The sequence below is a fragment of the Vicia villosa genome, linkage group LG2 (genome assembly GCF_029867415.1).
Source record: "Vicia villosa cultivar HV-30 ecotype Madison, WI linkage group LG2, Vvil1.0, whole genome shotgun sequence".
Classification (NCBI taxonomy): Eukaryota; Viridiplantae; Streptophyta; class Magnoliopsida; order Fabales; family Fabaceae; genus Vicia; species Vicia villosa.
The window spans coordinates 154,360,286-154,372,761 of NC_081181.1; the positions used below are offsets into that span (position 1 = coordinate 154,360,286).

General features: G+C 34.9%; 1 protein-coding gene across 5 annotated transcripts; it reads right to left on the reverse strand.

Moving 5' to 3' along the window:
- Window positions 1-1,579: 1,579 nt before the first annotated feature.
- LOC131652572 (uncharacterized) lies at window positions 1,580-10,668 on the reverse strand. 5 transcript variants are annotated; one of them, XM_058922470.1, is made up of 14 exons: window positions 10,556-10,603; window positions 10,398-10,462; window positions 10,158-10,216; window positions 9,690-9,769; window positions 7,595-8,576; window positions 7,362-7,447; window positions 7,171-7,265; window positions 6,635-6,940; window positions 6,042-6,539; window positions 5,114-5,804; window positions 4,777-5,007; window positions 4,552-4,676; window positions 3,818-4,221; window positions 1,580-3,226 (listed from the first exon to the last, which is right to left on the reverse strand). In XM_058922470.1, exons 5-14 carry the CDS (start codon window positions 8,522-8,524, stop codon window positions 1,937-1,939), a joined length of 4,656 nt encoding a protein of 1,551 aa, XP_058778453.1. In that variant the 5' UTR covers window positions 8,525-8,576; window positions 9,690-9,769; window positions 10,158-10,216; window positions 10,398-10,462; window positions 10,556-10,603; the 3' UTR covers window positions 1,580-1,936. The 5 variants fall into 5 exon arrangements, with proteins under 5 accessions (XP_058778453.1, XP_058778454.1, XP_058778456.1 ...); XM_058922471.1 differs by lacking the exon at window positions 10,398-10,462 and having other exon boundaries at window positions 10,578-10,668; XM_058922473.1 differs by lacking the exon at window positions 10,398-10,462 and having other exon boundaries at window positions 7,595-8,508; window positions 10,556-10,652.
- Between the last annotated feature and the right edge of the window lie 1,808 nt (window positions 10,669-12,476).

Below are 12,476 nucleotides of genomic sequence, written 5' to 3' on the forward strand. Positions count from 1 at the left end.
AAGGGTCTTAGACCACGAGAAAAATTGAATATAGAATTCCAATATCACATACACTTTATGTCTACATAACCCTCACTTTTAATCATTCTCTCCAAATCCACGTATGACATGAAATCCACATCCCCACTTCCAGATCATCTCATATACCTCTCCATCAACATACTACTTAACAGGTTCAAGAACTAATCTCCTCCATGGTGTGTATTCTTAACTTAACCTTATGACTCTTCCTTGGCCTGAGGATTAATTGAAAAACAATGGAATACATTAACATTCAATGGAACCACAATCAAACATAAAATAAACATGGTGGACCACATCATACAAATAAGACAAGGGAAAAAAAACAACTGAAACCACACGTTAACATGAAAATGACAATGGACCATAACTTAACATACAAATACAACAAAACAAGTGGAACACGGTGACACTCCAAAGGGGACGACAAAACATACCTTAAACAAAACTTCACTAGTTCACTATTATCCAAGTGAACACTGCTATCCAAGTATTCAATGCTCGTATTCGCGAATCTCATGAAACAAATGTTACAACTGTGAAATTTGAGTGTCGTAGATAGAATTATGGTTCTTCGTTTTTCAAAAATCATGCACTTGAGCAATAAGATTCTTCATATATGATTTTAGGGGAGAATCGTGTCTTGTTTCCCTTTTAAATCTATTTTACATTAATTAAAAATTTATTAAAAATGTATTAAAATGTTTTTATTAATTAAAAAGGTTATGCAAAATAAAATATAATTGTCATTAACAAATTCATTAAATCTAACCTAATTCCACAGTATCAACGCCACGTCATTAATAAGCATATGACACATGTGCAAAAATTGAAAGGGCCATAAAAAAAGTAAAGTGTTTAAAGGCCAAAAAGCTGATTTTCAAAATAGAGGAACTAAAATTTGAAAAACATTAAACTAGAAGACTATAAGAGCATTTAAGTCTATTATTAAAATTTTACACTTAATTGTTTTTTTCAACACAACTTGTAGATTTCTTAACATAGGCAGTAAGAGCGCATTTAAAAATTGTGCATTGCTTTTATTAAAAGTTTATAATTAGTTTTTTAATTAATGTTTTCAACACAAACTCTAAGTTTCCTAACATATGCCCTGTTCTATGGTCACAAGTTAATATTACCCATAAATAAATAATATATACTCATGACTCATTTAAATATTTAAAATTTGGAGTGGAGTGCTGCCCATCACTACAGCCTACAGGATCCAATTCCAACTCTTCCGGATCTGAAAACCTTCACAGTAATCATTTTTAAGGAATGTCTAACGATGAGCCAAAAAGATGTGGTTGGTCTCTTTGCTGCAGTAGGGAAATAAGAGGTGTTCGCATTCACCAATTTATCAGTTGAACAAGTCTATCCAGTCCTACTTAAAAGTGCAATTCGCACACTCCCATTCCATACACCCTGCAAAACATTGCAGGAAAAGGCACCAGCTGCAGCCATTCTGATGTGCCCATCATGATCATACATTGAAAGGTACAGCCAAGCTCCCATACCATAGACCTCGTGTTCACCAAGCTATTCTAACAAGAGAATATACAAATACCAGATAGCAAACTTGTTTAAAAAGTACTTAACCAGGCGTACCACAGAAAAGGGAGCCAGGAACAGAGGAAACCCTGCCATAAAAAAAGTCATCCGCAAGTTCCTAGTAAAATTCAGTAATTATGCCGGCTTGAATTCTCCCTATTTACAAAAACAGCCGTAACTATATTGTGACAACAAAAAGCTACTAATATAAAAACATGTATTTGACATTATTAAAAAAAACTTATTGACTCTTTGTTGTTTGGATGATGGCTCCTTTGCATGGGTGCTGGAAGATTATCTTACACGATGGGCTATGCTGAACAAGATAATATACACGACAAACAAGAAATATATAGCAGACGATTTATTTGTCCGTGTATCTCCCAAAAAGGAGAAAAGGGGGTTTCACACTGTGACCATCAGGTAAAAGCTCTGCTTTTGAAGAAGCTTGTGTGTTTTCCTTGTTTGAAGATGGAAATGATAGAGAAAGGGAAAGTGAAGCAGCAGCAACATCGCCTTCTAGTCCATCTGCCAAACTATCTGGACGGTTATTTTTCTTGTCTACGGCCCCAACTAGGAAAGGCGGCAGCATACCCTTGGGGGCAGCAGGAGGAGGAGGGGGCAACGGCAGTTCTGTTTCTTCCCCTAAAGCAAGATTTAGATTTGGAATCACGCCCTCGCGGACATGAATCCCTTTCAATGACATGGTATTCTGTCCCAATTGTGAGCCATTGGTATTCTGAGTATCAACAGGAAAGAAGGTTCTTACCATCGTTCCAAAGTCCTCGCGGATGATTTTTTCATTGGAAGCTTCTTCACATCCTTTGTCCTCGACGGAAGAACAAGAACCAAGATCATTTCCAAGAGATGTCAAACTGTCATTAAAGGAGTCTCTTCCTCCAGAACTATAAAGTCCAGAAGTCCCGCCAAAACTTGTCCTTAACTTCTTTCGGGAACCTTCTCCATCTTCTAATTTCCCATTTACCTCATTCCAAAGCATTTTTGGACAGCCAACTACTGATAGATCAACATGATGAACTTCTTTATCATTGGGTAGCTGGTGCTCAACCTCTTCTGCAGACATGTCTTCCTGTAGAGGAGCCTCCAAGTCAATATAGTGACGATCTTTTGCTTTCCTCTTAAGCCGTTGCTGATCTTCATCATCTTCCATCTTCTCTGAAAGTTTATCCTTAGTTATATTGATTGCAGCATCTATTCCTTGATTTTCAACAGCTGCCTCCAAGTCAATGTAAAGACCATCTCTCTGTTTCCTCTTAGGCCTTTGCCGATCTTCATCAATGTTCATTCTTTCTGAAGCTTTATCCTTAACAATATTGCTTGCAGCATATGTTTCGTAATTCTCGATAGTTTCCTCCAAATCAATGTAGGGACAATCTTCTTTCTGTTTCCTCTTGGTCCTTTGCTGATCTTCATCATATTTCGTTCTCTCCATAAGTTCATTCTTACTAATATTGTAGGCAGCATCTCTTTGTTGTTGGCTAACAGAAGGAATTTCCCAACAGAGGGTATTCTCTTGCTTGTCAGAAATAGCAGAATCAGTTTTTGCTTCCACCATCTTGCTACTTACACTTGTTCCCAATTCTTCAGGAGGTTTAGACTCTCTGCACTGTTCATCCTCAAGTACACTAGCTTCCTGCATCAAGCCAGTACATCGTTCAAGAAACCAAAAGACAATTTGTAGCATAGATAACGCCTAATCTTCATGAAACTGGTTTATCAATAGCAATCTCGTGACGGGTACAATTTTGCACTTTGCAGCACAACTAACAAAAAATAACAAGTTATACACATACAAGGGCATTCATTAAAGGGATTTCATCCTGACACATTGGTTTTCAACTAATGGTCAAATTGATCTCAACTGGCCTTTCATTGCTACTTATGTACTCAACAACCCTGTTAATTTTCACCATGTAGAGATCAAGAATTGCTAACATGGAAATATTGACATGAAATATTGCAAAGGATACATACATTCATTTCAGGCAGTTAAACTTAGCAGTGAAAAGTATCATTTTTGGACCAACAAAGTTGAACAGAATATGTACAAATCAATATCCACAATCTATCTAGGGAATCAGCATATAATTTATAAATTAAATAGTGGAAGAGAGGGGCATGATCAGTTAACAATTTTGACATAACCAGTGCATCTAAGCATATTTTTATAAGCTAAAAACAAATATTAGTATATTTAGTTAAACATTTGAGGATAAAACCATACCAGGGATGAACCAGTGGATTTCGTTGGTTGACATAAATGGTTACAGCTTTTTGGAACCCTTGATGAAGCGTTGCTATCAATTCTACCATCTGGCTTCTCTGAGCTTACTTGTTGTGAACACAACTGTGTCTGGCTATTGATATCAGTATTCCTACTTACAGTAAACGGATATTGATCTATGGAAGTGAACGAAGGAAGTGCATTGCATGCTTTGTCAGAACTAATTGATTTTTCATTGACGCCCTTTGACAAAAAATGCTCAGACAATGTCACATCAGCAGTTGAAGAATTTTCCTCAACTGGCAGTGCATTTAAACTTGGAATACAGATCTTTTTTGCAGAACCTGAATGATTAGTCCTCCGCCCTCTAAATACACCCCATAAGAAAAACAACATATTCCAGCCTGCCAAATAATAGGATGGTCAGCAATCTAAACACATGTAGAAGCAAATGAATTAAAACAATCTATTTACTTATATATCAGTCACCTAACTGCAATCTAAGCATACTGAACTGACATTTACTAACACAGAAGCATGCCATTCTTTGTAAGAGTGAAATCTCAAACCATCTTTCCTCAAGATATATCAAAACCGTAACTGACTAAATTTTGACAAATCCATGAACACTATATAGGCATATACTTCATCGCCATCCCAAACCCCAAACCCATCCATTCAGAAGTTGTTTAAAATGTTGAATTGTTTGGCATAAGCATAGAATGATTCCTTACGTTGTGAACTTTCCGGAAGCTGATTGGATGGGAATATGAGAAGTTCAACACCATCAAAAACTCCTTTAAGTGCTAAATCATTTTGAATCATGTGATCCAATAGTCCCCTGTAGTGTCTCTCATAGCTGTATCAGAACATCACAAAAAAGTTGATTAATACAACAGAAAGAAATATTTGCATCTAATGGCTGACGGCAAATATAAGAATGGTATTTATATACTTGCCTTTCAACATCTCTGGCAAAGAAATAAAGAGCAATATTATCTTCTCTAGCACCACCATGATGAAACTGTGACGGCCATGTGCTCAAGCGAGAAACTTCGTTGAGAGAAACTTCGGGATTAAACTTGGTCAGTGCCTCAAGAACCTTAGGAGATGCAGAAGAGGATAAATGTGCCTGAACTCCAGAATATAATTCTGGAGACTTTTCATTTCTATGCACTTCAAAGACACCCCTGCATACATACGAAAAGTCTCATGTCAAGCATGCTTCATTGCAAAACATGAAGCAAAACAAGGGAAATCCAAAAGTAAAGACAGCTAGTTAATCATGTTTCATACTGCCATATGTATTCGTATTCAGGAAAGGCCAACATCTTTGAAAGAACATTTGAGATTGCCACATCTTTTTTAGAAAGGTCTCTCAATAAAGGCTTTAGAGCATTAAGATCAACTAAACCCGACTTTCCTAGTTGGGTACAAAGATCAGTTGAGCTAGAGTTGAGTTTCTTCAAATCACTGGCAGATGTACATTTGGAAGAATCAGATGTAGAATTTTCAAGGCCTTCTTGCTGTTCATGAGTTTCTTCAGTGGATATACTATTCTTGTGTGTGTTAGAAACCAACACTCGGTCTTGTGAAGTCACTTCACAATTCAACTCTGTGCCTAATGTAGAAATTTCATCAATTTGACTGGTTACTTCTTTCTTCCTGTAAATTTGTCTTTTAAGTAAAGCAGCCGCCTGGATTGCAGCTTTCAGTTTATTGTCTTTATGCACCTCCTCTTTTGAGATACTTGAGGCGGCAACAGATAATTCAGAACCAGATTCTTGTAGAGTACCAGCTGTGCAGCATTCTATAGAATGGCCAAATTCCTCACATTTTTGACAAAATGGACTTTTTAGTGCAGTGGGGACAACGGGTCTTACACGATTACTAATACTCTCTCTGGATTTCTCAACCTGATTTGCTGTCTCTCGAGATCGAGGCAGTGCATCCTGTACAGCTTCATCATTACTGGATGATGTTCTCTCTGAAAAATTCCAAGACAAACAAAACAAAAAATACTATTATTTGCAGAAAAGATAGTTCCCAACACAACATCCCCTACTGAAAGATGCCCTAGCTGAAACTAATACAAGGGAAAAATATAGATGATGGCTTTATTATGCTGAAAATAAGATATTGAGAGCAGCTAATTGACCCCAAAAAAGAAAGTAAAAAAGAAAATACTATTGCAAAAATAATATGCTTCTCTTTGAGATCACACCTGAACTACCTTGAGGCTCCAAACTTTTACGGCTTATATTGTTCATTGACTTTGATGGCGCATTTGATTTTCCATCCTGGTTAATTTTCAACTCTCGATTATTAGCTGCTGAAGGTTTAATAATGGCTTCACCCCGAGGAGTAAGCTTCTGATCACCCTTAGGTGTGGAAACAGCAGAACTAGCCACATGCCGGTCATTCCTAGACAGATATTTTCGATCAAACGCACCTGATTCTTTTAAATGTCTAGAGCCTTTCAAGTCCTGAGTAGTTGCAGACTTGGGTGAAAGCATTTTAACTTTTGATTCAATTGCACTTGATCGCCCCAAACTAGAAGATTTGAATAATGTCGACCTGCTTGTTATCCGAGGAGATGGCTCCATATTCTTAGAAGTCTGTTCACTGCCTCCTTTTGGTCTTGGTGGAAATATTTCATCAACATTTTTTACTCTAGGCTTGGAATTTAAGTTATTGGATGAATTAGACTTCAACAACATACCTATTCATATAAACAAAAAATTGTGCTTAAAAAAAATGAAACTTGTGCACTAGAAAGTTACGGTGAAGCACAACAGATGAAAGATAAACACATACTCTTTGAAATTTGACCCCGGGGACCAATGGAAGAAGATCGAGTGGGATGTGTATCGTCACCACCAGGGAGGTTTCGGAGAGGCATCAGAAGACCAGACTTCCCTTTTAATTTATCTGAGCTCTTAAATGAAGATTCTCGTGACAGTGTAACCAATTTCTTGGGGCTTGAAGCCTTTGGTGATCCTTTGCTTGATTCAAGAGTTTGCCTTTTTGCTGCTGGAGGAGCCACTTCAATGTTGTCGGAAAGTCTTTTGCCAGAAACTTGAGACATTGAAGTAGTTTTTATGATTTTTTTTTCTTCGGCATCTGAACAACAAAAATTTGGTAGTAAAAATATGTGAGCATACGATTACAGACATAGATACAGATATGGGTGCTTGAATGCTAATGTTACCCTCAACATCACAGCATGCAAATTCAGTACTCAGAAAGAATCATTTGCATACACGAAGCAGGAATCATAAACGATGTACAATAAAGTGTCTGACACCGGAACACATTTTTTGTCAAAGCCATGTATACAACTTCACTCTTACCCAGCCTCTTGTTTTCAGCTTCCACTGCATCTTGGCATTCTTCACAGAACCAATCCCCTTCAGGGAGTTTCTCAAGCATTTCTCGCATGCAGTAGCTGATTCAAAGAAAGAATAATGGTAAGACTCGTTTTACTGAGAGGAATTTGAAATATGATAGATATAAGAAATATGGGGAAGTTTCTTAAACATACGTGTGCTCTGCACCATCAGTGCACCTACAACATATGGCAAGTAGATCCTCACGACCAGCATCTCCACAGATGTCACACACCTTGACCTATTTTTCAATCACCGCAATTAGATATGGGAATTAAGGATAATCATCACCACAGATGCTGTTATATCCGACTCCTCCAAGTTTCGTCTCAATCAATTTTAGTTTCAGCCTAAGAAGATCTACATAAAGGAAAGAAAAGATACTCACATCATGTTCCACAACATCTGATTCGTCACTCTCATTTTCAGATTGAGATTCCTGCTTGCCAGGTGATTTAATCAGCTCTTCAGCTTTCTCGTGATGTCCATAATGGACCGAACATTTAGAGTCTTCAACTTTAGCATCACAAACATCATTATCAGGATCTGCTTGTGACTTTGGACATACTTTTAGAGAAACGTTGGAAGTGTCGTCAATAAGTTTATCCTTATTTGTAGTACATTTCTCACCAGAAACAACAACGGGTGCACTCTCTTTGGTTAATGATGAACTGCAATTCTCTATAGAGCGTTCTGACATTTTTTCTGGTATCTGAGAATTCGACTCCCTTTCCATGTGCATTAAGCTTGGATTATCTGAAAGAGATTCATCATTTCGAGATTGTCCATGTTGCCCTTGTATTGTAGGCGAACTATGGTCAGTGTCTACATCTTTAGGAGATGGAGTCTCCAAACAAGACATATCAACAGATGGAGCAGTTCCAGATCGTTCGGCCCCAAATTGACTAGCTGAAGCTGAACTACAGGGTATATTTATTCTGTTTGCATTCCTTTGATGGTTATCATTTACTAAATTGGCATTAGATGCTCTACTGATACAAGATGTGTTGTCATCATGACCTTCTAAGTGTTTGGGATCCTGATACTTATTCTTCAAGATCTGTCTACTCTCGGCATTTTCAGATAGAGAATCATGACTTGAATTAATACTGAGCATATTACTTGTTTCACCGACATCAAGCTGCAAGTTTTCACAAGCTCTGCTACTAAGAGAATGTACATTACCCTCATTCATAGAACTCTGACCAGCCTCCCCTGAGCGGCCGTTTTCATCAGAAAACTCTTCTGCCGGGTTAAGATGCATGCAAGATGAACAAGGAGCTGAACACACATTACAAGTCCCTGATTCAAGCCTCATATTACTATTCTGAATCACGTAAGACAAACTTCTTTCCAGATTCAAGTGATACCTAATCAATACAAAGCATGAGTTGAAAAAGAAAGATGAAACATGACTAAATTTTTCAATAAATCTTGGGAATCCCTTGATGAATGTCAAGGTTTCACCATGTCATCACATAGAACTAATACAAATAATAATTTATCATACAAATAATAGTTTATCACAACTCTTAGAATTTAGGTTGGGCCTAACTCAACCTTATAAAACCGGCTTGTAAGAAGGAGATTGCCCCACCTATACGGCTATACATATGTTCAAGCCATATATTATCATATTATCCAATGTGAGACTCTTAACAACAAACACAAAAGGCGCACCTAGATTTATCTTAGCATGTTCGTTAAACATATATTTGAAGTGCAGTGACTAGTTTCCATTTTTTTCCTATAACGTGTGGAAACCGTGCAAGCCACGGACTTACTTGGATATGTTGTTAGGAGGCTTGTTAATTGTACCTGCAGACAAAAGTCCATTTTCTTAATCTAATAACTAGCATTTTATTTTTGTGAAATGCCTCCAATAGGGGGAATCCTAATTCTCAAAATCCGGATGCATATACTTTTCTATTAATGAATTATTATTTCAACAGAAAGAAACATAAAGTCTTTAAACTAAAGGCAAAAATATAATTTTAGCACTGAAATTTTTTTGCATCGATCAGCCACTTCTCAATTAGGACAACGCAAAATAAATAACAAACAAACAAACCAAAACATTTACCAAAATCAATATACATATAAATCCACCCATCCAATTGTACCTATAACTTTGTTTAAAGATGGCACTATGACAGTGCCTCCAATCTTCCACTCCTATGATTCATGCACTATAATGCTAAAAAATTATGAATTAAAACAACTTCTAATGGAAAAAATTTCATATCAAATATTCCCAATCAATCTTTCCAGCTCATTAAACAACAATGTGAATCAAATGTTGCTATTATCTCACAGCTTCGTAACAATAAGAAAACAAAAAATGGATAGCAGTAAGAAAAATATAGTGAATTACCTGTTTTCTCATTAAACAACAATGTGAATCAAATGTGGTTATTATCTCAAAGCTTCATAACATTAAGAAAACAAAAGTGGAAAGCAGTAAGAAACATACAGTGAATTACCTGTTTTCTCAGCATGTAACCCCGCGCATCAACAATCGACAACTCTAGTTCAACTTCCTAGCATCTGGAAAAACTCCTTACTGATAACATGCAGACAACACAACCAAACCATATTAACATATATCACACCAACATTTTCATCAAGAGAATTATCCAATAACCAATCCACGAAATACATATCTAGTCAGAATCTAAACAATATTGCAAATGCAAATTGAAGTAAATCAAAACCCCTTCCACAAAGAAAATCAAACCCTAACCTAACAACACAGTGAATTACCTAACCCTATCAATACCAACCTAATCAATAAATCACGTATTCCAATGTATTCATCTCAACACAACAAAAACAGTCTCAATAAATAACAAACAAACAAACAAATCGATTTCAAAAAAATAAAACAAAAATTGAATTACCAAAATCAAAAACCCTAATTATCAAAATCTAAGAAATCTCGGTAGCATTACCTTCAGCAAAGGGGATACGATTCACAGTCGCGAAAATCTGAGTTGTTGAATTCAAGTATCTGCGATGAAGAAGCAAATGAAGAAGATTCAAAAACGAAAGGGTTCAGAAAAATGAAAGAGAAAAAAGCATGCACTTCTTATATATATACACGCGAATTACATAAACTCGATCTCATTCAACAATCTATCTCTAATTAATTATTTATTAAGCAATACAATAATTAAATTAAATTAAATTACTGAGACAATTTTATAAATCCTGTTCTTTTCTTTTCTCTCTTCAGCTCGCTTTCTCTCTGTGTGATCTGAACATAACAAACATAAAATCCTAAAAAAAGTTTATTATATTATTTAAAAAAATTATAAAAAAAAAACTTGAGAATCGAAATCCATCTAACCCCGCTGGCTTTAAACTGCTACCTTTTTCTCTCTCTCGTTCATCTCTCTCTATGTTCTTCAAAATGAAATTTAATTTATTATTATAAGACCAAAAACTTAAAAAAAATTATAATCAATATTTTTTTATTTGTTATGTTTTGTCAGGATTTATTTATTGTTTATTAATTGGGAGTAAATAAGTCAAGGGAAACGAAAGGGGAGAAGTCGCACGTGTAAAACGAAGTGAGTCGTGCGAGTTAACAGTGAGCGCGTGGGGAGGAGCGCGTGAGGATGGCGTGGGCCATCGGTAACGTCTCAATAGCTAGCGTCCCTGCCTCACGTTTTTCTTATATCTTTAATTTTTGCCAAAATTAAACAACTAGTCTTTATCTTAATTCTGTGCATATTGTCTAAAATATTTTTCAAGCAACCATTTTTTTTAACAATCGATTTCTCTAAAAATAAAATAAAAATTAGCTACATGTTACTCTGAAATTTTATTTGTTGTGACAATTAAGATTTTTTTTGTTTTTTTTAAATAAGTTATAGAGTAACTTGTAAATAACAATTTTAAATGATTAATAGTTATGGAAAAAAAATGGGAGAGAAACTATTCTATTTAATTTTACTTTGATTAAAATTAATTAACTTTTTTATAATTTAGGATAAAAAATTCATTTTTTTCCTTGTAGTTTAGGAAAGAAGAGTACTCATCATCTAATTATTTTCTATAGTATTTTATTTTATTGATTTATAGTAAAATAGTTTAAAATTTATAATTTTTTATGAATAATAGGGACACCATCAATTCAATTCTTATCTTAATTGTCACAAGGGTAAATTTTACAATAGTATTTAGCTAAGATTTGTTAACACTTGATATACTCGATTTCTTCCCCTATCTTGGATATCTCCTCTTATTTTTTGCAATCTATACATTATCTTTGGTATTCTGAAAAACAACAAAAATAACCATCTCTTCTCCCCTTTCTGACATTATTAAAAATAAAAATAATAGAATCCATGGTAAAATAGTATAAGGGAAATAATATATAAGAGTACTACTTATCTTCTTCACAATGATTTGATGTCAAGGTTAATAATAAAGTTAATGCTTCTTCAAATCATCTTTCATTCCATGAAACTTTTAGAACATCATATCATATGGTCTTGTATCTTGAAGGATCAATCATTATTTTATAATAGTAGAACATGATCTTGAAGTACCTACAAAAAAATTAGTAATACTTAGGTACTCAATTTTCTTTGGGTCCTCTTGGGTTAGATATCTTCATCACCCATACATACTCACCATAAGGAATACCATGATTTCTTATGTAGAAGGCATTAGAAGAATGACCTTTTATATTATAATAAAAACAAAATAGGCATAGAAACATGATTACTTTTATGATGACTTACAATATGTTCTTTCTTTGATTCCTTATTGTTGAAATTGCTAGTAGTCTTTACAAATATAGTTTGACTTGTACTAAGATTATCAAAATTATTAAAGTCAAGTTCACATTTATTATTTGAAAATCTTTAACTACTTAACACATTTTCTAAATTAATTTGACCTTTTTCATATTTTATGATCACTTGGTTTAATTCAAAAAATTTAGACTCCAGAAATGAACAATTATTGCATGCTGAATTTTTGATTTAGTCTAACTCCACTTTTGTGTTACTAGCATCGCTCTATAGATTCAAAATGTTTCCTGCGGATTTTGACTTTAGGGACTAAATTGTTAGTATTTTGAAATGGCAAGGTTGTTTTTCAAAAAAAAAATTACAGGGGGAAAACCAGAAATGGCATATATGGCAAGGGGATAAAATGGTAATAACCCTAAATAAAACTCACTTTGAGTCCAAAAACTTTTAACTCGAAACAAAATAACATAGTTCAACAAATTGTCTCCAAAAATAAACAATATCATA